The sequence below is a fragment of the Corvus moneduloides genome, chromosome 18 (assembly GCF_009650955.1).
Source record: "Corvus moneduloides isolate bCorMon1 chromosome 18, bCorMon1.pri, whole genome shotgun sequence".
Classification (NCBI taxonomy): Eukaryota; Metazoa; Chordata; class Aves; order Passeriformes; family Corvidae; genus Corvus; species Corvus moneduloides.
This window is the reverse complement of record NC_045493.1, coordinates 2,325,131-2,353,059: the sequence shown is the minus strand read 5'-3', so window position 1 is coordinate 2,353,059 and position 27,929 is coordinate 2,325,131. Positions and strand designations below refer to the sequence as shown.

The following is a 27,929-nucleotide window of genomic DNA, read 5'->3' as shown; positions in this document are numbered from 1 at the left end:
CATGCAAGTTTCATGAAACTTCCATGGAATTTAAATCAAAGATTAAAGCTGTAATTTTTAGCCCTCTCCCTGAACGCTGACTGGTACCTGCACTTATGTGCACACACTAAAATAGATCATTTCTGTCAAACTCTGCTCCACAACACCAGGAACGGGAACAAAGCACGTCCACGTGCATCTGGCAATGACAGAACGCACAGACCCACCTGGGGATTCCGCTGGCAGCCCTTACGCTCTGCAAAAACCCTTCTGCCCTTTTCAGACTTCAGTATTAAACACTGAGCAAAAGAAACTGTTGCAGGTACTGCAAAGGCCATCTCTTGCAATTTCTGTTTGGCAGAAGTTTGTGCAGGTCCTTCATCCTGGTGCAGGGGAGGCTGTTGCTGAGTAATCTTCCTCCTGAACCCCTCAAGTGACAGGAATTCCATTTCAGATCACAGCTATTCACAGCCACCAAATCAGCTGCCACAGACCTGGCAAGGTATTAGGGCAGGACACAGCAAGTTTTACACAAAAGGCATTAAAATCTCACAACAGAAGAAGCCACAGATGGACAAGGAGACACGTTTGCTTTATGGCATTTGCAAAGAAAATTCAGATTTAAGCACTGTAAAGTCAGCTTTAAAATCACAAGGCTTCAACAGATGCTCATTTAATGAAATAACAGCAAACTGAACCCCTTTTGCATCTTCAAGTGTCTGTTTGATCATAACACAGGTTCATCCTCACCATCATCCCCCCAGACGACCACAGACATACTGCAGCTCCCTGGAAATGGCATCCAATCACTTCCTCCGCAATTCCAATTCATTTCCCACAGCTGGGCACGAGGAAGCTGTGGCTGCTGCTTTGTTTCCTGAAGTTCAAGTGAATCCAGCTCTGCCCACAGCTACAGGTGTTGTTCATCCCTGAATTACAGAATCATGCACTGGGCTGGGGGGACCTTAAAGCCCATCCAGTGCCACCCCTGCCCTGGGCAGGGACACCTCCCACTGTCCCAGGCTGCTCCCAGCCCCACCCAGCCTGGCCTTGGACACTGCCAGGAATCCAGGGGCAGCCACAGCTGCTCTGGACAAAGCATAAGGAAAGTGCTTGTGCTCCTCCACAGATCTGAGTCAGCCACAGTGGAGATAAAACCCTGGGCTTAAGGATGTACTTAAAAACATCAGAGATGGTCCCTGTGCTTCTATAGGTAAAAGAGATGGAATGTTACATGAAAACAGTCAGGACTTCAATGCGCTCAGAAAGGCCTTTCATGAATGTCAGGCAAGAGGACAGAAATTAGAAAATACCTTCAGCCAAGTAAAACTGGCTTCATTCACTGAAACTATAGTAACCACCTGCTTTTTGTTGCCTCTGTGCTCTTACAATACTGTCCAGAATTACCATGTTCAGAGAAAGTGAACACAGAGGGGAGGGGGGAAAAGGATTATTTACAGCAGTTCTACAGCCCTCCTTTTACTTCGATGCTCTATTTCAATATTCTGGCTTTTTCAAGGGCTTGGTAAAACTGGCTTTTGTAGACTGAACACAGAAAACAAACAGCAGAAAAATGCAGCATTTCCCCCCTCAGCCAGAACGCAGTAAGAGCGCAGTGGTTAAGCAAAGGCAGAGTAAGCTAATTACCAAGTACACAGCTGCTCCTACCTGGCAGAAAGCAAAGGGAAAAAAAAATCCTATGAGTCATCAAATGCAGTTCCTAAATCTGGAAAAGCCTTACAAAAATAAATTTCTACGAAGAAGGGACCAGCTTCAGAGAAAAAAAGCGATGCAGATAAAAAGATCATTATTTCAGAACAAAACACTATTTCCAGTTTGAAAGGGAAAAGTTTTTTTGGCAAGACAACTACTAAATATGTCATCTAGTTAAAAACAGCTTCTCTTCTTGTGGTTTGCTGGGGCAGAATGAGCGAAGAGATCTTCTACCAGATTCCTTTTTTATATCAAATGCTGAAAGGGGGTGGGAAGGAGTCATTTCTAACCCCATTTGGAACATCTTTATTCCTCTCCATGATCATCAGCACTTCTTGCATCCACCTTCAACACACACAGAGCTCCAGATATTCACTAAGAATTCAGGGTAAGTTCTATGTCCCACTTTAAACAGGAAAGATAATCCTGACTTCCTGGTTTTTGCAGACACACAGGGATACAAATACACAACCTTTTATGCTTTGGCAGAACCTCTGTTCTGCAAAGCCCTTACTTGTGTAATTTCTCATCTATTTCAGAAAACAGCAAATGACACTCTAAATTATTAGTAGCAGAACAAGAGAATTTGTAGTAAAAACATTGCCTGAAACTTTTATTTTTCAGTTTTTTCACAAAGTTTAGAGTTTCCCTGAGTTCTTTTGGGAGTCTTTTTTTGCACTCATGCATGGTTAGTGCTGAAATTATATTACACTGGCCATTACATTTGAAGATACTTAAATTCAAAAATTAAATTTAAAAAGGGGGAGCTGCAAACTTCAAACCAAGTGTGAGCTGTTGTGGGGAGAAGGGTGTTTGCTGCTGGGGTCGTGAGCTTTCTGTGGGTAGGGTTTTTAACCGGGCGTCAGAGGAGGCGAGTTCTGACCCACCTGCACTCACACACGAAAGGAGCACTGACTGACACAAGAGCTACTGCTGCCCACACAGCCCCTCACCAAACTCAGGAAGCCAAAACTGCATTTCCTTCCGTTTTCCAAATAGATTTTTTGATCCAAAGTTCAAACGTTTTAATTAAAACTGTTTCTGAGGAGAAATGCATCAGCTTCACAACCTGATCCCATGAGCTGCTCCATTATAAGCCGCAAAATACCCTGATCTTAAAAGTCTTTTCCAACCTAAATGATTGTGTGACTCCATGAAACACATTTAATATAAAGCTATGGAGTATTCTGAAACAAAATCCTGCTTCAATTATCCTCCAAAATGTGTTAGAAGAAATGCCAGAGCAAAGCCTCCTTTCTGCCCAAATCACCAGATCCCCTTTCAACTACCCCAAGTTTCAGCTACTTTATACCCCCACCTCTCTTTCCTCCTCATAACAGTTACCAGAATTTTGCTTCAGGTTCATTTTAGAAGGAAATAATTAGATTTACAATTAACATTCCAAAGAATTTCTTGTGTAACATTTTCCCATTGCTAATCATTTACCCAGTGGCAAGGCACAGGATTCCACACAGGGTGAGTGTGCAAGGACAAACAGCCAGGGGCTCTCAAAATGCAGCATTTAAAGTGAAAAGGGCCATGCTTTACAGGGAGAACAACAATTTTCCAACGTCCTTTCAGACTGGCCTTTAATTTCCAAATCTTGCATTTCCAAACAAAATTGGTTGACCTCTAATAAGTTTCTTTTTTGCTATCTTCTTCCCTTGATGTCTGCATGGATTATCTGCAGAAAACAAGTTCCTTTTTTCCTTACTCAAAAAGCATTTGACTGCACAGCATCTCCCCAGAACAGAATTCCCAGAAAAGACAGCAGGAGACTGACACTTACAGAACAAAAACACAAACCCAAGAAAACAAGCAAAGAAGAAAATAAATATAATCACACACACCATTACTGCCATTTGATAAAAATAATTATTTATGCTCAATTGCAGTGTAATTCTTCCCTCACCTCTCCTGCATTTCATGAGGTTTTCTTAGCAGGTTTAATCAAATTTTCCAGAATCTTGTTGGATATTTAAATAATGACATGCCCACTTAATTTGCACAAAAGAAAAGGCCTGGATTAAGGTTTGCTTTGATTCATTGGTTAAGCATTAAGTAATTAGATTTGCCTTGTTGTTAAGGAGAGGATAAACACGTTGCTCAGTTATGATCTAAACCCAAAGCTGCCCCCCTACACGTTTTACCCTCCAAAAAGCTTCTTCCAAGTGGACGGAGATAACCTAAATGAAACAAGGGCCTGGAGTGCCAGGACACAGGGAACAGCTTCCCACTGCCAGAGGGCAGGGATAGATGGGATACTGGGAAGGAATTTTAAAGAGAGAAATAAGTCAAATTAACATGTTGTGCTCCTCTTCCAACACAGCTCAGAAATCATCATCCCTGACTCTAAACCAGTTATCATAACTAAAAAAATAGAACTTGGCTCCAAAATGATCTTTTTCCCATCCTGTTCTTAGTACGTACTACCACACAGAAAGAAAAAAAACAAAGATGGCATCACCTCCTCAATTGTGTACACACAGACAGCTGGAAAAAGGAATTTATACACTGCAGGATCAAGTAAGGAATGGTGAGACAGCCTAAAATTGAGAATACACCCATCACCCTGTACAATAAAAAGAAAATTTGATGCTGATTATAAGTTAATACCCACCAGATTGTTCACAAAATACAGTGTCTAGAGCTATCTTGTTCACAGCATTTAAGATTGAAAAAAAGCCACAGAAAATAAATCTAAAAGCCTCCTATCTCTATCCTGTAAGCCTACTCCCAGGGCAGAGCTGTAGAGAACAGCTGTACAGGGTTTGAGCTCGGGAAGGTTTCCACACTCACCCTGCTTCACACTTCCTGAAAATGTTTATTTAAGTTGCTATTTTCCATTACTGTTGTGACTCCTGTCACTTGAAACACCACAGAAACAGCCACAAAGTGTCAGTACAAAGCCAGAAGAACAACAAGACAAAGCCCAGAAAGAACAAAGCCTATTTTGAAATTGGAAGACACCTGCACAAATACTTTGTTTTGAAGAAAAATAACCCAAAACTTTTTCAAGTGAAAAATAACCTCTCCAAAAACATATAAATTCAAGTGAAACAGTCGAGATAAAAACAAGGAAGTTCAAATGCACTTACACTGGATAATAAAAGAATTGGTTTGTTTGCTATCTACAGTGATTTTTCCTAAGAAAACATTCACCAGAGACAAATATTTAATATTACTCAAAAGCAACAGTCCCTGTTTAAAGCTGTTCTGTAAGACCAACAACTCTGTTGAGCAGGCAGTGTTTATAACAAAAACGTGCTTTTTATATCAGACCGTTTGTGCTAACTCGGCAACATTTCCAGCTCAGTACACTCTGTACCGGCGGGGCTTGCCAGAAACTCGGCTCTCCACCAGCATTTTCCTATTTGTTAACTATTTCTTCCAAAAGAAAGGAACTAATCACAGTGTTTCGAAATCCTCTTCCCAGCCATTTAACAAGGAATTCATTTGCCTAACAAATACACAAGGCAATACTAATGTAAATAGAATAATAGCAAAATAATTTCAGCTATGTAAATCAGAGGATCCGCTGGTTTGGTTTTAAACCAGAACAACGTGAAGCCAAGCACTACCACGTTTCCTACAAGGCTAAACCAGAGAGGAATCCAAGAGGCACTACAAGCTTCTTATCTTTTCCCAACTCTATTCCAGATAACAGCCAAAAAAGCCCCTTTACCTTTTGATTCTGTAGTGGTGGCCATTTTTTATTTAATAAATATGGATGAAATGTTAAAATAGTTATTAACTCGGAGAGAGAAGGGTAGTTGATGTTCCAGCTTAATGGAAGGGCTGGGAGCACAGGCACCCCCTCACACAACCACTGCTGTTCAGAGTAGAAAATCCATGGAATCACGAAGGAAATGTGCAACCACAGTCAAAACCTACCCACCTCCAGTGGCTGCATCTCTTCAGACCTCAAAGCTGTGCTGGAACACGGGGACTCTCGGCACTTAGGGGTGGTTTGCAGCCATTTGGCAGCTGCCCCCGAGCCTGCAGGAGAGGAACTCAGCTCAGCCACACGTGCTGAACACGTTTGCTGTGCTTGCACACCGAGGTCAGGGTGCAGCACACCCCTCACACACCCAAACCAGGGCGTGTGACACAAGTACCTGTTGTCACAACAAACGGTGTCTCCTGAGGGGAGAAGGCACCAGGACCTAATGCCGCCCACGCAATGCACCCACTGCAGCTGAGGGACAAACCCAATTATCTCACTGGTACTGAGGAGCAATAAATGCTGGGCAAGCACCAATTCTCATCACTCTGCCACTTCTGATATGTACAAAACGGGGTTTTCTGGCAGCAATGAAACACTGGCCTCTGGAAAACTCAATCCACTTCCACAAAAATCTGATAATGTGATTTCAGGTTATGATTGCTGTGCCTGCCACTTCCTTTGTGTCTCACCCTCTTGGACACTGCACGGCACAGTCAATTCTTTTCAAAGCTCCCATTAAATAAACTATCATTACATAAACAGCCCCATTTTCACAGCACATATGGTTTTGAAAACTCCCTTTATCCACTGGGCAGCTGCAACGCTGAACAGAAGCCACGGCCAGAGTTATGGTACATGGCAGAAAGTTCTGTGAATCCCAAGTTTCTGTGTGTTTTTATTTGGTTGGAAAGTATCATATTTCTGACATATGATGGGGATTTACATCTGCAAATGCTCAACATGTCACAGTGACAGACTGGGGCCATGCTGACTGTGTGTTTTGTTAACGTTGACAACAACCACAGCCAATAAAACTCTGGGAGTCTTTGTACTCCAAATGCACTCTGTATTCTTTTCTAATATATTTGTACAAAATATCTTAGCTTCTTCCATTTTCCTCAAGCACTGTATATTCAAAGGCTTTAAAAAGTTACAGTTCATGGGATTTCAGGGTTGTATTTTCTTTTGTTCTTTTTCCTTTTCGTTTATTTATTTATAATCTCATCCCAGATGTGGCATCAAATGCACACAGCGGGATATCCTTAAGCATTACTTTGCAGAGTTCTTTGTGTCACCATCCAACATTCTTAATCACGTGAGGATTAGCAGGAAGACTTAGCTGGGAGTAGTGTGAGGAGCGAGAGGGGAAAATGGGTATCTGCTGGTTTCAAACATTTCCACACCAGCCCTCTCTCCTTTTCCCAATTTCCCCAGCTCCTAGAACACGGAGACAAGGTGGAGCAGTAACCAGCCTTCCCTTCCATTCACCATTTGCATTGCCTGCTTGTTCAGCACAAGCACTTAAAAGCAATCCTGGACCAAGACTCCCTCCTCCTCCTCCATCCCACATCCTGGACACACATCCTGGATCACTTCACAGCTTAGAGCGGGTGGCCAGGGGGGAAATGCTGATCACAAAAGCTTTGGCTGAGGCAGCTCCCAGTTCCTGGTTCCAGTCGGATCCGCAGCTCCAGATCCCAAAGCAAGAGCAGCCACCGGTGTGGTTTGGAAACCACTGCAAACAGCCAGGTGAGGGAGGGTATAATGACCTGAGAGCTCAGCATTCCTACAGAACCTGTCCACTGCACGAGGAAACCGGGACACCAACAACTCCATGTGTATGACAGGCAAACAAGGGGCCTGGACTCATTATTGCCCCTGTTGTGCATTTCCATCACAGGTCACTGTTCTTAAACCAAGACCACTTCACATGTGCAAAGTAACCACAGAAAGCCTCTGACAAACTGTACAGGTGACAAGAGAAATCATTTTTAGGATGCAGGAATTCATTGCTCATCCTAACAGGTTAATTTAAATGGCTACCTGGGATTCAGTGGCCACAAGCCCAAAAATTCAGAAACTGCATTGTTAAGTGTAACAGGGAAACTCCAGAAAAGAAGTGGATCTGCTGACAACACAACTTCAAGCCAGAAGAGGAATGACAAATTTTGCCTCTGACACATATGGACTAACAGGAAAACAAATTAACAGCAGCTTGTTCTCACATGAAATTATGAGACAGCACAATAGTGTAAAAGTCATCTTATATGCAGAGCTCTTAAAACTGAATTCATAGAGGACTATTGCGTAGTTATTGCTGGTTATAATTTTGAATGCATTAAAACCTCTACTTCCCCGGACCAATATTTAAAATAAACAAGAAGCAGTGAGCAGGCACAGCCACTTCATTAAAGTGATTACATAAACCCTCGAACCAAGACTTAATTTGAATTAATAGTAAAGATAAAATTGAATGCATAAACACGCCATGCAGAAAGAATGAAGTTCTAAAAAGAATTAAGTTGATGATATCACATAGCAAACACCTGATGAATTCATTAAACACAAAGGGTTGCAGATGCCATGATACACCGTGAGCAGTTCCTACTTGAAAAATCAGATGGATGTCAAACTTATAAAAAACTAGTGAGTCTTAACAGCTGCAGGACACAGGCAGAGGGTTTGCAAAGCAGCAGCAAAATCTGTATTTGAATCCACGACTGATACATCCAAAGTATCAATACCAGACGTGATTAGTTCCAATGAAGTTATTTCAGTGCTGGGGAGAACAGCTTCTCTTTCTGCTCGGAAGTGCCAGGGATTGCTCCCTTAAAACTGCCCTGTGGCTGAGATCCACTTTCCCCCAGGCACATTCCCAAGGGGAGACCCTCAGCCCATCAGTTACATAAACTACTCTCTGGCCTTACTCACCTTAGTAGGGCAGCTATATATATGCACCAAGATGTAAAAATCTGCAGAGCCATCAAAGCACTTCTGCTGGAACACAAGAGCCAACAATTCATAGGCTCTTCAGTTGTGCCTGCTTTTATCAGGCTGGTTAGTTGAAAGAAAATGCACACATAATTACTTAATCCCATTAAAACAAAGACAAATGACAGGACAGAACTCCTGAGCTCAGCAGTTTGAGCACTGGAAGATTCTGAACTCGCACAGAAATGAATCACGGAGCCTTCTCCGTGGGCAGCTCCTTCCACAGCCCCTCTTATTTTGGCTACATCAGCATCACAGCTCTGATATCCTGCTATTTCAGCGAGCTCCAGAAAATGGCATCTTGGACAATGAACAGCTTCCAGATTTCCCAATGCACCAGTAATCCAAGGTCTCCACTTTTTCAGTGTACCTGTCAATTAAACAAAGCAAGTAAATTCACCAGAAACTACTAAAAAAACTCAGTTGCTTCTCCCAGTGTTTCAGGAGCACAAGCAGGAATCCTAAGAAGGCAGCAAGTGGCAATTTGGGCTTGGTATTCAATTTTAACATTTTGAGTTTCAGAAACTTACAGAAACTCCTGTTCAATGCATTAATGACAAAATGTAAACTGTAGTCAGTACCTGAAGAGGGAAAATAAAGCAAATTAACATTTCCCTAGGGGATTTATAATACAGGTTTGCTGGCGTGTTTAGTACTCAGGAATAAACAAATAAATGTGTGAAATAATTGCAAAAACTCATTGAAAAACTGAAAACTGAACTTAAGTAAATTCACCTTAAACTCAAAAGTCACTTCTTCAGACAGTAATTCTTTTCCTAAATACAAATATATATTTAGTCTACCCTTAAGCAGCAGGATCTTTTGTCTCTGCTGTTCCCACACAATAATCTGAGCCCTTGAATGTGAGCAGTGTCTCGCCCCCAGGCTCAGCCATCCTACAGCAGCTGTCTGGGGCAGGACAAGCAAACAGCGCTGAGTGTAACGTTTGCTCACCAATTACCCTTTGTGGGCTCACTGAGAACCTCCCAGGACAAGGCCAGGCAGGAACCCCTATCCCAAAAGGGAGGGATTAGGAATTTCAGTACCAGAGTGCGTTTCTTTTGAGATTGAGCAGTAACAGTCTTGCAGGCAAAACATTTTTCTTCACACTTTCCAGGCCTTAACTGTGGTTTACAGCAATAGAAATCGTAATAAAATAATGCTTCCTCCAGTCTGGTTTAGTTTAGGAAAAAGGCAGAGAGGCACTGAGCCATAATTCCACATACAGCTGGGCCAGGGGATATCTGTCTGGAAGTTTTGCACTTCCAAGGACAGCTTCTCCAGGTACAAAGGCTCTTGGGACAGATCTCTCAAACCCACTGCTCTTTATTACTCTCAGCTCCTGAAAACACTGTTTCCCAAAGAATGGGAATAAATGAGTGGGAACTCCTCCATTTGGACTGCAAAACCCTTCTGGGTATAAATTCCATGGGTTTGTGCAGAGGACCAGAGGGCCTTACTGAAGCTGGAAGCACCAACACCAGCAGAGAAGCAGCAGCAACAATGGTGACACCACTTCCAGACACGCCAGCTTTAGTGAAGTATTTAATTTATTTTAGTATGCTGCAGCAATGGAAATCTCACTTTGCTTTGTATAGAAAGTCCAAATTAGACTCCCAGCTCAGGGCTGTTAGGGATAGTGAGAGAATTCTTAAGTTACTTGTAAGGTATTCAAACTATAAGTTAGTACAAAATAAAAATAAAATGCTCTCTTTCAATAAGCCAATTACACATTAAAGAAAACCTATAAGGCTTTTGACAGGAACGCAGATTCCTCTTGACTGGCAGCCATTTAAAGTGGCAGAATTCTCAGGAATATCTCTGGAAAGGGCAGGATTGTCAGTTAAGCCCTTCCCCATCCTATCCCAGCACAGTCCACCATCACCTCCAGCCCTTGATCAGAGCAGAGGACATCACTCAAATACAGAAGCCAAACTTGCTTTACAGTCACACTGCTCATCAGCATGATACCAGAAATCACATCCTTTTCATACAGAAGAGACAAAAATAATGACAGGGGAGACAAACCCCACATGCTTCCCCCTTCACCTGCCTTAGAGAAGATTCCAGGGAATTTTGTTGACATATGTAGCAAGTCTTGCATAGAATCAGTTTTATCAAACTCCAAAGGGACAAGAGATTTTCCTTCCAGCTCCCCAGAACCACAAACCCATCAGCCTCCAGGCCTGCTGTACCCCTGTGGGCACAGTAACACTGTCCATACCTCCCACCTCTTTAGAGAGCTTTAAAGAATGAATATGAAATTCTTAAAGCCATTCCAGTAAAAAAAATCCTGTACAATGATCCTTTCAGCACCTGTGACTGGAAGTTTCCCTTGGTGGGAAAGGTGTTCTATTACTTGCGTTTCAGAAGCAACAAGAATGTCACGGAACAACTACAAAATAGAAATGTTTTATTGAAAATCTGATATTTATTTCCTGCCTAGAAACTGCCACACCTGCCACCTTCTGTTCTTCCTTCTAAAACCAAGTTTATCAATATAAGCGCTTTAACAGAGGAAATTCACACTTCAATTTCTCCAGGAATTTGAGGTGCTACCTTTGCCTGGTGATTTGTAGGATCCACCCATCAATTTGTTACAGAAATTTGAAGCATTTCAGCTTGGCCCCTCTGGCTCACTGACTATTCCAAAGCAATGACTGACCCATGATTTTGTGCAAATACTGGCACGCACTGCCCAGGAGGAGCAGAGGGATCAGGGCTGTGAGGGTTGAGCAGGAAAGGCTGCTGGGACAGCCAGGAACACCGGAGTGGCTGTGCCAGGGCCCAGCCCAGCACTGGGCTCGTGCCAAGGCAGAGTCAGGGCTGGGAAGAGGCAGAGGCAGCTCGGGGAGCTCCCAGCCCTCAGCACTGGAACAGAAACTGAAACTGTGCCTGAGCCAGCAGCCCTGAGCTAAGGGAGCACAGGGACAGCTGCAGGGCCTTTGTGGGACCAAAGCAGCACCGCAGCCTCTCCTGCTCTGAGCCAGGCTGAGCTCCCGGGCCCGGGCTGCAGCTCCTGCTGGCTCTGCTCAGCTCCACGGCAACATTTAAGTGTGGTTTACATAAGAAGGAGGCAAAAGCATTGCAGCTGTGCCCATCCTGCAGTGAGCCTTTCCTCTGGCTTGTACCCTCCCTTCTAACTACTGAGCATTTCAGCCTTGGAAAATCAATTTTACACCGTTCCACTCAAAGTTCTACTTATCATTATATGAGTGACTGCCACACGTGGGTGCTTGGTTCTTTTTAACCAAAAGACTGATGCCTTTTCCTGGTCTTAAAATCAAGAGGCATACACGGTTAGAAGGGGAAAAGGGATTTTACCTTGGTATTTATTTTTAAGGATCCTTAGGTGTACACGTCCAGGTCATATGCATCGAGATGCACCCCGCCGAGTCTTTCCCTGTGTCTCTGTGTCTCTGCTCCTCTCCGTGTCCCCCCAACATTGGGTATAACATTATAGGCTTTACTAATTAGCATATCTATCAAAGATTCCCCAATGAGAGGCTCAAGTGAGCCCCCCCTCCCCAAGGAATCTTCCCCTGGATGGTTCTATCTTGGTTTACAGAATGTGTTCTGGAGAGGACCTTGGGGTCTGGGGCACACTGATCCCTGGCTACGAAGCTTCTAAAATGTTTAGTCTCTTTCCTTGACAAATAAGTCCAAGAATGTAGGCAAAAAGCACTAGGAGTACAGAAGCTGTAAAAAGGTATAACAGGGGTAAAAAAGAAAAGGCAAAAATCTTCATGGCATCAGACTAATACTTAACTAACAGCACAACTCCAGCCTTTTCTTTTCCTTTTGAAACCCCCACTTCCCGTGGGCAAAGAGCAAAGGTAAGAATCCACCCTCATTCTTAACCTATCCCATGTACTACAGCTCAGTTGTTTTGCACTTGCTCCTCCTCTTCATTCCACGCAGGAATATGGTTATGTTTGCTTCTTTGGAAAAACCATATTCCAGCTTCAGGGCCCTGAGGTTTTAATGAACATCAGGAACAGACTTCACATTTCCAAAGCTGCCTCCCCCAGGTTTTCCTGGCTGATCACTGACACCCCGAGCCACGGATCACATCTGGGAATTGCCACATGGACATGCTGCCAGGTATCCAAGGTACTTGTCCTACAGATTACAGTCAAATCTCAGGATAAGCAAGTGCAGGTGTACAATGAAGTCCACGTAAAATGAGACTGGTCTCAGGTTTGGAGCAGAAGAATTCTGTACTAAGATTTATGACCTTTAATAGGAACTTTAGAATAAAGAAAGTAACGTTTATGTAATGAAAACCTTCTCTCTCTGAAGAGCAATGATGTGTTAACATCAGCAGAGCTGTGTTTCAGTGTTTTCTGTTTGCAATCCAGCACCCTGATTGTCACTTAAAGTTCATTAATTAGTCTAAAAATGCCATTACCAAAATGCAATTGTATGCAATTTTTTAATCATTTTGTTCTGAAGGTGGCATTTCATCTATTTTTAAAGCCTACATTTTCCAGTAGAGCTTACCCTGTGTTCTTAGAATTACTCAATACATGAAAATACAAACATCAGTAATGAGCCCTATTAATGCAGATTTCACTTCAAGCTAACTTAGATTTACTTCACACAGTTAAGTGAGTTCATTTCATTGGAAAAAGAGATTCCCTAAAGGAAAAAACATCAACTACCGTGGCTGATATTGCCCAATACATCGCTGAAAAATAAATTCTACTGATTGGATTTTTTCATTTCTCCCTCCCCCAGCAGCACTTTTAAAAATACAGTCTTTTAATGATTGTTTAATTTTCATATAACTAGAATATAAATCCTTTACATACTGCTTTCCTGCAGCATAATGTCTCGTTTTTCATGGGAAAAAAACCTAATTACGTGGTTCACCGAATTGCCTGTGGTAACACATCAATTTTATTTACATTCAGAAGTTGGACTTGAGTTTGTTCTCAACACTCCAGTTAATTCCAAGCCCATTTTACACAATAGTTCTCCTGGATTCATTAGTAACACCTCACTCTGCTGGTATTGGGAGGGATTCCCAGCTATTGGAACCTTGCTTTGGATTTCCAGCGCTTTCCAGGCAGTTCCACTTCCACAGCACCAGTTCTATCCCACCTTAAATATCCTGGATTTGCTCTAAGTCTGGCCTTGCTGAAACAGTCCTGCCAAGGACCATTAAGTGTCCCTCCAGAAGGCAGCTGTTAATGTTGCCTCAGGAATACCAACTCCTTTTCCCACAAGAGCACCAGAGAAAAACAAGAACTGTTGTGTGGCCAATAAAACCTAAAGGTTAATTATTCAAAATTTCAACTATTTCAATTGAGCTGAGCTTACATTTGGAAAGCAGAAAGATTATGAGGAAGCACATGGATTCAGCAGCAGAGAATTTCTTGGCTTTGCCCTCCATCAGTGTCTTTCCTTCAAACTGTTTTCACAAGGTAATTTGTTGCAATCAACAGCAAAAGCTCCAAATTCCCAGACATGAACAAAATCAAGATGCTAATTCTTGAGTGATACAAATAAAATAAAATAACAGAAAGCATCAGGCTTTCTTACATATGGCCCTTTGGTAGATTTCAGATTTTTTTATAACTTTTGAGCCTTACATATGTCCAGCTGTATAAAGAGGGAAAATGCACTGTGAGAATGATCCATGGAATATCCTGAGCTGGAAGGGACATACAAGATCAGTGAAGTCCATTTCTTGACTAGAATTGGTAATGAATTCACAAATGCTACATGTACTCACTGGATCCTGCTCTGAACACTGAGGTTCCCTGTTCATGGGGAGACAAAACCACTGAAGGAAAGAGGATTTAAGGCAAAGGTAACTGCAGTCAGAATTCCAAACAGGACACTCAGTTTTAATTTTTTTTTTAAACTACTCCCATAAACCAACTTCCAAGTAAAAGGAGTTGAAGTGGTGGGAAGAACATTTATTTTTAAAAGAAAACAAAACAAAATGAAGACATCTCACCCAGACACAATAAGGCTCTTGTCAACTTCATGTGTATAAAAGGAGTTGGCATTTTCCCATGAAGCAATTCCTTAATCCCAAATGATGGCATAATAACCTCATTTAATATGCCTCCTTAAAAGAAAAAGTTTATTTTGTCTAAGCTGAACTTCAACTGGCAATCACTGGACACCAATTACCAGTGTCAGATATAAGGGTCACGGAACAATTCTGCGAGCTGAGAAAGTAGGAATTCACTTTTCAATCCCATCTTCTTGCCAAAACAATGGAAAAGTCGAACTTTGTTTTCATGTCTTTGGGAATAATCTATGCTAGGCAATTAAGAATATGCAAATTACTTATCTTATTGAAAATAATCAAGCCAGAAACAGACTTTTCAGTAACTTAATATTCCAATAAAGTCTTCTGTCATAGGAACCTACTTGTTAATTCCACTCCGCGCTCAAGAACCGGCAATTAACCGTTTTCAGATTTCACTCAAATTATTAATAAGTGGTACTCAGCTGCTTGATATTCATTGCTGCTTTTTAGATGGAAAGCCTTCCAAAAGCCTTGCATTTCAGCTCCTTTATTCCGTGTTCGTGAGCTGCTTTTCCATGCCCTGGCTGCTCTCCTTCCCAGTACCACTGGGCATGGCAAGAGCTCTGGGCTTTATGGAGTTACTCAGGGTGCATAAAATTGTTGTAGTGCACATCCCATGCTTTCACCTAAGCTCAGGGATCCCAGGAATAACCTTTGGGTAAATCCAAGGAGGTCTCCAATCCAGCTGTAATGCAATTCCAGCAGCGACTCTCTCCCTTCCCATAATCTCATCCTAGAATGAAGACTGAGGAGCACTCTCGTTTGAACACCCATTTCATGGCAAGGGGGCTCAGTCTTCATTTCATGCATTGCTTCACACACTTAAAATATGTTTGAACAGACAGGAACATCTTCTCATTCAATAATTAACGTATCTCACTACACAGACCTTAGAACACACTGTAATTCCTGACAGAGCTCCCAACTGCAGAAATAACACAGTACCCTGAAAGAACCTTAACTAGACTCAAACTGAAATGGAAAGTAGATTTTTCACTGCTTTATTCTCTTTTACCTTAGCGGAACCAAAAAATATCATTTTTTCCAAGTTTTCCATTATTTTTCTTTTAATCCCTAATAAATGCTGACAGACACCAACTACTAAACATTTACAGGTTAAACATTGACTTAATTTAGAAGACTTGACTGATAAATGCAAGTCTGAAATCTGGCAGTTCATAAGGGAGCATCAGGAACCCTTCCTTCCCAGCAGGAATAAAACCACCTAAGTTGAGTTCTGGGGCACGTTGTTCTCCTCGAGACAGATCCTTTGAAACGGAGCTGGCCTGTTCTGCTTTCCTGTAGGCAAAAAATCAGCAAACTCCAGGTAGAGAAACCATAGCAGAAATTAATTTGGGGGTACAACCACGTGGGTTAATGTGGGTGCCTTGCACACAGCCCTTCCTACAGGCAGCATTTTTCCCTCCTCGCTTTTATCAGCGCCGGGGGATTACGGCTGCGCCAGCCCGATATGCCAAGAATTCATAAACAGGAACGAGCCAAAGCTCCGGGTTTTTCCTGTCACAGCTCAAATTTCAGCTACGTTTTTAAACTCACCAAGCTGCAAAGATCATGTACAATAATCTTTCAGGAAAGACTCACCTAATTAATTCAAGATAATCTATTCTTCATAAGCGTTTCCACCCAAAGTCTTACATTCTACATAGCAGAAAGTGAATTAGTGTCTCTTTTCTGGGGAAGCAGCTCCAGAAATTAATGGATCAAGGGCAATATATCAGATGGAAATCCCAAATACCTACCAGAATCAGTGAGTTCAGGCACACAAGCTACTAAACTGATAGAAGGATGCAGTTTTACTTAAAGAACTATCAAACAGCCAGAATTTATTCATTTTCAAGCTCCTGTCTCACATCCTGCCAGCTTTCCAGAGTCCACCTCCAGTGCTGTGCTTACAGTCACCAAGCTGTGTTCTCAGTAGCGGTACACATCATTATCCCTGCATTATCCCTGAGAATTCCAATATTCTGTACCACAGATGCAGCAGACAAACCTGAATATATCCATAAATCCAGTACAGAGATTACAAATTTACAGACAAAACTGCCAGAGAATCACAGAATACTCTGAGTTGAAAGGGACCCACAAGATCATCAAGTCCAGCTCCTGGAGTTGTGTAAAATGTCAGAGCAAAGTGCTCTTTGCAAAAGCAAAGGGGGGAACTGAGGAACAGATGTCCCTTCCCTATAACCCGTGTGGGACCCACAGGGTCCAGGGCAGGGGTGGGAGAAGAGAGAAAACCCAAGAGCTGAGTCTAAATTCTCTCTGATGCTCCAGATGGTATTTGGTCACCAAATGCAAATGAGAGCTCTACAACTTGCAAATCCACAACTTTCCTGTCAAAAACGCTGCCAACAGTCAGACACTCCCTCCTCTCCTTCCACTTCTTCTGTCGGATGTACAAGAAAATGGATTTATGGGAAAAGGTACCGTGGCTGGAACAGTTGCCAAACCTCTCCAGGCAGTATCACTGAGCAGCATTTATCCTCCAGAAAACAAAACCTCAACAAACTAAAGCACACTGAACTTTTTCAGACTTACAGAATCACTCCGGTTTTCCCTCACTCACTGACCCCACACCAATTAGCTTTTTCCACCCAGGACCAAATAAAGATCTTCAACCCCTCTTCCAGTTTTAAATGCCACCACGACAGAAACCAGAGAACCCCAGTTAAGGCTGGCAGGAAGAAGAAATGTAGGAGAATGTGCAAGAGACGCCTCTGAAGTTCCCAGCTAATCCAACCACTCCACTGATCTATAACTGCTCTGCAAATAATTGTCTTTACTTAATCTCCCGTGACAGCATTTAATTATCCACAGTTTTGGAAAGCTACTACATAAACAACTCTCCTCGTACCTCCTGTTTACAACCACTAAGTTGTTTTCCCTAGGACTATTTGAAATTCTTTTATTAAAGGCAGATTTGTTGTTTACCAAATCTTGAATGTTATAAAGGAACACTTAGAGTTCATGAGCAAAAGTTTTTGAAGTGCTTCTGAAAGCAAAGCCTCAGTTTGGACTTTTCACCTGTTTATGAAAGCAGTATATATCATACAGCACGGGTGGAGTGACTCTGTTATCCAGAAAAATCCATAATTATAATTTAGACTTGAATTAAAACATAATATTTAAAAACTAAATTCTTTAAAATTTAGTGATTTAAAAATCACCAAATTATTTCACTTTTAAAGCACAAGTCCTAGGCAGGAAAAGAGAAATCCAAAACTTCATTCTTGATAAGAATTCATGATTTCATTAACAGCCATTATTCCCTAAAGTCAGAAGACATGATATGTTTTGGATAGTTTTGGACAATGTTTTGGGTAGACTCTAGTCTTCCACTTGGATTTGCAGCATCACATCCTTGTGCTTCCTGAACATGTGAATACAACACAACAACAAAGCTCTGCTCAAGGAACTCTTTAGTCACAGTGACAATCCAACCTGCAGAACAGCATCTGAAGCCAAAGCAGCTCACTTCCTGAGCAGGTTATCCCAAAAAAAGCATCATGTTATCCTGGCCCAGCTGAGAGGCAAGGAAAATTCTGCTTCAGTAACTTTCCTATTTTCTGTTTGTATGCCCACATGGAAAAATCCTTTATATTTTCAGGAAGCTCATTTCAACTATCAAATACTTCAGTATTGTGGCCTGTTTATACAATAAAAAGCAGAATAAACTTGTTCCTTTTGCCTTGGGGCTGCACAAAACAGTGAACACAAACTGTGTCCTTTGTCCTATCTCAAGAAATCAATGGATATAAATGCCTTGGGCTGGCAGAATTTGAGGCTCAATATTTTGTCAATACGGATGTTTGAACTCTCAAATGTACTGAACAGAGCCCGACAGCCCTATCAGCAGGAAAATGTACAACACTTACACAATTTACATCACTTTGAACTGTATCTGATAAGTCACTACAAGTGTTTCAATGTGCTTTTAATATAGAACAAGGAAATCTATCCTTGTAGGATTTACACACACGACAACAGACGAGTTTCAGATTTAATTCCACTTAAAGTTACTGCTCTGAAGGCTCCAGCCTGGATGCTGGAACACCTTGAGTGCTGTGTCCAGTTCTGAGCCCCTCAGTTCAAGAAGGACATGGAAGGGGCCGGAGCCCCAGGAGCGGCTGAGGGAGCTGGGAAAGGGGCTCAGCCTGGAGCAAAGGAGGCTCAGGGGGGACCTTGTGGCTCTGCACAAGTCCCTGACAGGAGGGGGCAGCCGGGGGGGTCGGGCTCTGCTCGCAGGGAACAGGGACAGGAGGAGAGGGAACGGCCTCAGGCTGGGCTGGGGAGGGGCAGGCTGGACAGCAGCAGGAATTTCTGCATGGAAAGGGTTGTGAATCACTGGAAGGGGCTGCCCAGGGAGGTTTGGAGTCCCCATCCCTAGAGGTGTCCAAGGAACACCTGGACATGGCACTCAGTGCTCTGGCTGAGGGTTGGACTCGATGACCTTGGAAGTCATTTCCAAACTAAATAATTCCGTGATTCCACAGAATTTTGAACCAGGCAAATAATGTGTGACAGTGATGCTCCTCTCTTTGCTACACCCTGCCCCACACTGCACCCAAGCAGGTTCAGCTGTCCATACATTTAAGTGGATTTCCATAGCAGCACCACTGGAAGCAGCATCACGTTGTTGTAACCAAGATGTCAGATATAAACAAGCTCCATCAATTTACAACAGGAACAGAAGCATCACCTGCAACTCCCCTCAAATAAAAAGACACTTAAGTCCCATCTCCTGCATTTGAAATATTAAATAAACTATACTTCACTAAGAGAAAAGCATATATTATTAAAGCTTTGCTGGGTAAGTAGAAATATTACCCATCCCCTCATTCAAAACAGGTGCCTCATAAAAGATGAATGTCAGTGGAATGGCTCAGTGCAGCACTTGTGAGCCTTCTCTTTAATTATACATGCTCACAGGGCTACCTGCGTGCAACACACCCCAAGGTACTCAGGGCTCCGTATCTGTGATTTCACAGGCTCTGGTGCCAAATAAACAATCTGGCAGCCATCAGAGCAGGAACTTTGGAACAGTGCTTGGAACTGAAAAACAAATGAAGAGAAATGAATATACCATCACCCAGGACCAAACAGTGCAGGGTACAAGTGGGAGATAAGGGACAACTCAAGCACACCTGATAAACAAAATATTCGGTGTACTTGAAACGCATTTTATCACCAAGTCACCAGAAGGTCTAAAGGTCACGAGGATAAAAAAATCACTGCAAGAAACCAAGAAACTAGAACCTGATCCTTATGATTGGCTTGGATTTTTTCTTTTAACTACTGTTATTATTCCAGAACTGGTGAACTTCAGTTCTTTTCTTGCAAGACACAAAGTGAAAATGGAGGTAAAATTCATACAGCCTAATAAAACACCTTTTAGTTCAGACAAACTAAGTCTTGTCATAGCAACAATACACCACTGAAAAGAAAATAATATATAGTGGATATGGTCAAACCCAAACAGGACCACAACAGACAGAAGAAGCTTTATCATGTTAAGGCTCCACATTCTGGAGACTCTGAGGACGATCCCAGTTGCATAAAGCCCATAGTCACCAACTTATCCCCATCACCTTTGACCCACCTGCCCCTTCCTGCCTCCGATTCCACTCACTTGTTGCAACTTGCCTCGGATTATGTTCAAATCCTGCAGCACAACCAAGGAGCAAGTCCTGACCTCACGGATTTACCTGGGGTGCCGTGGAGTTCACCTGACTCTACAGGAGAGGTGATTTATTTCATCAGCTACTGCCTTATGCCAGAGCTGGGATTTTATTATTATTATTATCATCATCATCATCCTTTGAACTAGAATTTACTCAATTTTTACAGGTTCCACAAAAATCCAAGTCATGACTACAGGTCATGAACTCCTGAGTTCAAGTTTCCCTTCACATTTTATCTGCCGCATCACTCACGGCAAAAAAAGTTAAATTTACAGCATTTTTGCTTTCCTGTAGGTCTTAAACCACAAATTACAACAAAATCACATATAGTAGCACGTTGAAGACTTAAATAAAGCTTCTTTTTCATTGGAAAAAATAGAACCAATTGAGAAACTTTGAAAAGAAAAGAGTGACTTACTGTGCAGCTCGCGGTGGATGACATCGACCAGGTTGGGCTCGTCCCCCCACCAGAATATCCAGAGCTCCTTGCAGTCGGGTTTGACGTCCCGGCGCCACACGCACAGCAGGTTGGCCTGCAGGCAGCGGATGAAGCTGAGCAGGATGGGATCATCCTGGGCTGGAGCTGAAATGATGGGCCCACAGTCCCCATGGCCTTCAAAATTGTACCTACGCCATTTGATGCCCGTGAGTTCAGCCTGTGGGAAACACAAAAGGAAGAAAAGAGTCAGTGGATCCCTCCATAATTTAGTTATATTCATAGTTTGTTTCATTTTCATGGTTAGTTCCTCAATTCAAGTTCAAAAACCCTCCTATTCAGATATTTTCCTTTATTCCCCTTCAAGGAAAAAATTTAGAAACAGCGCTGAATAAACTTGGCTTACACCTGCATTTAGGTTTTCACCACAGCCTGATTCACTTCTATTCATTTCTATTCTATTCATTTCCAGCAGCTTCATTCAATTTCTAACCTTATTGTTATCTTACTGTCATCTTACAAGTTAGAAAGGAAAAAAACCAAACAGGGAGAGGGAACCAGGCTCCTTCCCTACAAGGCTGCTTGGTGGCCACGTGAGCTCAGTGTCAGCCCAGAAGTTGGCCACTTGAAAGTCACCAACAAAGCACCACAGGACATAAGAAAACCAGTGACTTGATGGAAAGGTGAAACAATTTCACATTGTGATGTTACAAGTTTAGCAAATGGGCTTTTTATTTTTATTTTGCCCAAATGAACAAAAGCAGAATAAAGAAAGTTGCCATTTACTGTCTCTCAATCAGACAGAATTCTCCTATTAACCATCAAGGAAGAACAAAAAGAACAGATTTTCTATCCTGTTCGCCAGTCCTAAATGCACCCAGATATTTGGGAAAGGTTTTCTTTGGGCACTACCCAGGCTCCCCAGGGAATGGGCACAGCCCTGAGGCTGCCAGAGCTCCAGGAGCGTTTGGACACCGTTCCCAGGGATGCCCAGGGTGGGACTGTTGGGGTGTCTGGGCAGGGCCAGGAGCTGGATTCAATGATCCTGGTGGGTCCCTTCCAACTCAGGGTGTTGTGTGATTTTGTGGTTTTCCTCCACTCCCAGTTTGCCCCACCCCTGTCGTAGCCTCCCCCTTTCTCTCTGCTGCCCAGCACAGGACAGGGAATACCCCCAGGACAGTCTGGCTGTTATCAAACACAACTGGTGTGTGTATACCCTGCTCACACAGAGGGCTTGTACTCTACTTTCCAACCTGTTACCACATTCCTGCTGCTGCTATTCCCTCCACTGCTTCTTTTCCAAGGTTCACACCTTCCCTTGGCTGCCCAGAAGCAGCCGGTGCTCGGCCCCAGGTGCTCCTGCAGGAGCAGCCAGCTGGTCTGCAGCAAGGAGTGCAAACCCTGCAGGGCAGCAGCTACACCTCTGACAGGAGAGGGCACTGCCAGGGACACGGGAAAGACCCAGTGGAAACACTGACTGTGGGGATGAATTTGTACTCCAAAATAAGACCAAAGACTTGCAGTTCATGTATTCCTCTCATTTTCATCACCTGTGTAACAATATTCAACCCCTCCTCCAAAACCCAAAGTCCCCGTCACACACAGAAGACTTTCCCTTTTCCAGTCCACAAACTTAGTCCATTTACAAGTTTAAACTCTAAAATTTACTTTTGTCCACCAAAGTACTTGGAAGGAACTGCCACTGGTTCAGAAGCTGGCTAGTTAACTGCTGAGGAGCTGAAGGTGATGCTCATCATACCAACAATAGAAGCAAAGAACCACAAGTATTTCTTGGATCTTGTAAATACATCCTCTGAAACAGTTCCACCTCATTCCTGGATCCTGCCTGGCACAGCAGGGCTCTGGCCCATGGCTACAGTTCCTGGGACTCTGCCTCAAGGACTGTTTCCCCAAACACGGATTAAATTAAATATTGCCTATTTAATTGTCCTCTGAAGAGGCCTCACCAGGCACATGGCAATACAGCACTGCACTGGGACGGGGAAAAACCTATGGAACACTGAACAGCACGGAAATTGGGTTTATTGTTTGCAGGCCCCTAAATCACCAGGCACCTTCAGCTCCACAGGGCAGAAGGGACACTGCCATCCTGTATCCTGCCAGCAGGACACCAGTCCTGGATTGTCCCAGCTGGAGGCTTCCTACAGCCAGCACTGAGCTCTTGCACGCAGACAGAAATGCTGATCAGCCATCTAAAGGGTTGGGGGACTATGGAAAAGGAAATGGGAAAAGATAGTCCAGGCTGGCCAAGATGCACAGCCATGTGCCACCTTCCTGGCACAACAAGGACAAGGGAATGCAGGAAGAAGAGGCAAAATGGAAGAAGAAAAGTTATTTTTTGCACAGTAGGGTGCTGGAATACCTCACACACTAAATAACTGTCCAAGAGAAAGGGCTCCTCCAAAACATCTACATCTATTCTACATGGGTCCCCAGCTATTGCTTGGAAAAGGAACGGGCAGAGTTTCTGAAACAGGATCATGAATACAACTATGAACTACAAAACACCAAAAATTAGTGCCAGTACAGGCAACCTGTGAAAAAAATGATGTTAAACATTTGTGCCATAACCAGCTAAGAACATATGCTAAGTCACAAAGAGCATGGAACAGGAAGATGACAGAAACCAAAACCAAAAAAACCCAACTGAACAAAGGACTTCACCCAACTGCAGCACTCGCTTGAACCACACAGCAAAAGCCAGAGCTCAGCTGTTCCAAAGAGCAGAGAGGCTCCTGTGGCCTCCTGCCAGCTCAGAGGTATCACACCAACATCCCACCCAGAGCAGGGATGAAACAGTCAAGGAAAGCACAGCAAAACCAGCAGGGCTGCACCCAACTTAATTCTGCACTAACTCCTGGAGCCTGTAATTCTGTGGACTGGGAGGAATGATAAACTGCTAACCTGGATCACACCAGTGCCCACCCACACGGAGGGAGACTCCGGAAAAAAGGGAGAGACAAGTCCTGGGGGGTTGGAGTCAGCAGCAGCATTAAATGAGCTCTCACACATCGTTTCCCAGTCCAGGTTGCAGAGATGTGGTTCAGCACATGTACTTGGATATGTCTGTTTCTGTTTAAATTTTTAATAGGTAAGCACCAATACCAATCCCTCAGAACTTCAGGATTGTGTCCTCATGTTAATTAAAACTGAATTCAAAAGGAGATTTGAATCCTGAAGGGATACACAAGAGCGGACTACACCCAAAACACTTACACACATTCTACGCCTCTACTGATGTTCTGTGTAAAGCGTTTAACACACTAGAGGGAGAAGATCTGCATCCGCAGGGGGGTTATTTACATTAATTGCTTTAAACAAGCCAACAGCCCTGGTTTGAAGAGGCCTCCATCTGTAGCAGAGTTTGTACAGACAAGACAAGCAGTGGCCTATGGTTCTGGGAAGTGCTCTGAAGAGCCAAATGTGGTTTCACTTGTGCTTCATCGGCAGTGAGCACAGGCTGACCCAACACAGCCTCCTCCTCAGCCCCAGACACGCATCTCCATGTCCCAGTCTGGATCTACTGGTCATGGAATCGCTGGGTGAATGGGATCACTGCACCGATTTAAACAAGGGAAACAAAGAGAAAGACAAACATTTCCAGGCTCAGCACCCTGACAGCTCATCCTGCAGCCAGGGAATCACCGAGCAGCCAGGAGGGGGAGTGGAGGGGGATCTCCCCGGCCAGGGACAGCTCCAGTCAGATCAAACACAGCCCTACAGTGCACCCAGACTGCAGCTCATGTACACCTCAACTGACAGGAGCAAGCACCGGTGCCAGAGCAGGCCTGGCCTGGCTGCCTTCCCTGCAGCACTCAGCTGCTGCTCAGACATTCACACTGAGCTGGGCTGACTCAAACCCAGAAGGGTTGGATTAAACGACTTTTTCCTCTACTCAGATCAGTCCCCACACCTGATTCATTAAGCAGCCACAGAGATGCTTGTACCGGGAAGTCTGAGGACAGCAAAGCAGGTCAGGGAGGGCAGAGCTGCTCTGATTAGTAAAACTGCTGGTTTGAAAGCAGCCTCAAACACTGAGACAGAAACCAAAATTGCCAACCTGAGGACAAAACTGTGAACATGCTGTTTAACTCACAGCTGGCTAGAGATGAATGCAGAACAAAGCAGAACTCTTGCCAGGTGATGTAATCTACTGTGTTTCTTGCATCTCTTCCCATATGCACAGTCTTGGCTTATTGCAATTGCTACAATGTTTTTAAAACTAAAAAGCCTGACAAAAAAAAGGAACTTACAAATACTTATTATTATCCAACACTGTTAGCAAATCATGCATTAAATGAGATTTTTGCTTTGGTTTATAAAGGAACATGTGTCATGGAGGACTGTGCTGTGAAGGGTTCAACTGCTCAGATAAGAGGGGCTGTTTTGAAATGAAGTTTTTTTCTAAATTCAGCTAACTGCAGTTGGACACAGAACATTTGTGAGACGCCAGTTCTAAATGCACGGGGCCAAGCATGTAAGGAAACAGAGAAATTGGATCACTAACAGTAATACCCAGACCCTTCACTAGCACCCAACTTCTTGCAGAGCAATTCCCAAGACACAAAAAGATCTGTTTCTGATGTTTTCAAAAGCAGCTGTCAGGGTAGAAGAGGTTGTTCAAATTCCATACAGGCATCCAAAACCACCCAAAACATCCCCAAGAAATAGGCACTAATGAAAACAGTGCATTGCCAACGTCTTTATTCAGATGCACGGCCTTAGAGAGAACATCACAGAGTGCCTTGGAAAGGGACACAAACTCAGGTTTCAGCGACCATCATCACACCCTGCAGAGTGAAACAGCCTCAAAAGAGATGAGCTGAGAGCGTTCAAACCTCTGATCCCCCCTGCACATACAGAGACAAGCAGAGAGACACAGAGAGCAAATTAGCACTTTCTTTCACACCCTGCTGCCCTAAATACAGACACCTCCACATGTACCTGCCACAGCTCAGGGCTCCAGGACACCATCCACCACTGTGAAGTCCTAGGAGACAGAAAACCTAAGCTTTCATTCTTTTCCCCCCTTCAGGCTTAAATCAGAATAATAGGCAGCCTGGGAGGGTCTTCTGCTGATCTCATCGTGCTCCACTCCGATTGGTAGAGTTTAGGCTGCTAAAAATCACAATTCCCCAGTAACATGTCACAGTGCACGACTTGGTGCTGGTGTGCTCCCAGCAACCCTGAAGATATAATTAGTGCTGGGTAGCCTCTGTGACTGTTTTCCTCTCCTGCAGCCCTTGCAGATGGAACACAAACAAACCCATCTTCCACCTCCTGTTTTATTTCCCATTTCCACCAAATGCTTTTTGGCCTCTGTTTTATGGGAAATGGACAGGCCAACTCTAAATTAACTTCTCCAGATCGCTTGAGTAATTCCACCCATTTTAATACACAAAGCTCCCTTGGAGAGATTATTCAATAATATAGACACAGCAGAAGGAGAAAGAGGGAGAGCATCAAAAGTTTGAGAATTTTTTGGTTTTGGCCGAACCAAACGTAAAGCAGGGTTGTTTCTGTACTGCTTTGTGCTTCTCTACATTAAAAACAATGACTAAAACTAGATAAATGTGTTATTTTTCCTGCTTCATATGGTACAGAAAAGTAAGAAAAGCTAAGACAGAGTCAGGCTGCAGAGTGTAGAAAATCATTACTCTGGTACTTTCAAAATAAGAAGGATATATTTGAAAGGAGGTAAAATCATACTGTGAGTAAAAGAAGCAGGTATCCATCACACAGGCCCTCAGCTCCAACCCTGATTTCTCAAAGACTTTCAACATGGCAGCGCTCAGGTCATTTTATTTTCCACACTTCTCCAATTTGAAACAAAACAAAAACCAAGTATAGAAGTACTTCCCAACTGCCTGCCCAAAAGGTGCCACTCAGACAAATTCAGGTCTGCCCAGTGCTTCAAACATAACTTTCTTTAATGGTCTTAAAAAAAGATGCAAGTAATGTAAAAAACCAAACCACACCGTCATCACTTCCACAAATACATTTCAGTTAAAGGGAATATAAAAGCTTTCACCACATGTCCTTCTAACCAAGAAGAAAATGTTGAGCTGCCCAGGGTACCTTAAAACATTGTATTTACCAGCGTCTGAAGTTAGGCTCAGTCTAAACGATTTCTCTAATCTAGAATTTTGTTTGCTTCTACGTAGGAGAGTAGTTGCTAAGTATCTTTAGTCTACGATTTATGCTTCAAATTGGAACATAAAGCATGCAAATGCCATATATATGTTTGCCAGTTTTATTAGAGTCTCATCTTGAGAGCTTCATTCAAGTAAGTAGCTATTCTGAAGCCACCAGAGACTCATACTAAGGACTACTCACATGAGTGAAAATCTGCATAAGAAAGCCCCTAGTTCAAAGTCCAAGAATTTAAACTGTAGTTAAAGGTGCCATGGGAATTACACCACCATTTTAATTAAATGCTGTAAGATCTTGCAGACAGACTCAAGATTAGCACCATCTGTTTTGGTTACAGTGTCTCATTTCACTACATCATCCTCACACAGCAACAAAATACCATTGCACACTCCACTCCAGCCATTTAAATACCAGATAAGATTTATGTCATGTTGATACACTTCACCAGGAAGGAAGGACAAAAGGACGAGGACAGTGGGACTGAAAACTACTCTGGAACAACGTGTTGCTTGTGGGGGATGCAAACACCACCCCGTCTCGCAGTGAAATGAAGTATTTAGTAACATCTGCCTAAGTCCCTGTCAAGTGAATGGAAAGAACAGAGGAGATTGCTTAACTAAAACATTTGCTTTCTTCACAGCTTTACAGTTTGTACACCCTGAGAGAGGCTCCTATTCCCACAGCACAACTGAGCAGTGCCAGCACCTGTCCCCAGACATTCCCCCTCTTTTCTCCCTTGACTAGAGCTCTCTGGGGTTTGAAAACCCACAACAAACTGACCACCTCAGCCCTGTGGAGTCTCCTGAAATCAGATCATTCCCTCAACTACATATTAACATTCTCCTCTTTACGCTTTCCATTTTAAAAAAAGCAGGGAATGGTTTGTGTTCCCTTCCCTCAGGGCTTATCCCTTCTGCCCCTGGAAGAGGGAGGGATCACATGGCAGTGCAGAGGCCTTGCATGCACTGAATGAGCTCCAAAAAGACATTTCTGTGAGGCCAAGTATTGCAATAACTGCACAAAGTCCTCCAAACTTGCTCTGAAATCAAGAATAGACAAGAAATAACACTTTACAAAATAGCTGATTCTGAAATGGGCATCCCATGGCCAACAAAAACACCGTGCCATGGTCTGTGCTTCAGAGCCCAGCGCTCAGCC

General features: G+C 43.2%; 1 protein-coding gene across 1 annotated transcript in view; it reads right to left on the bottom strand.

The window, feature by feature from the left end:
• The window catches only part of MED13L (mediator complex subunit 13L), a 333,660-nt gene that overhangs the window by 293,827 nt on the left and 11,904 nt on the right, over window positions 1–27,929 (bottom strand). Inside the window, exon 2 of the mRNA XM_032128437.1 lies at window positions 20,580–20,817. Within this exon, the coding sequence (XP_031984328.1) occupies window positions 20,580–20,817 (238 nt within the window). The remainder of the gene's footprint in view (window positions 1–20,579; window positions 20,818–27,929) is intronic.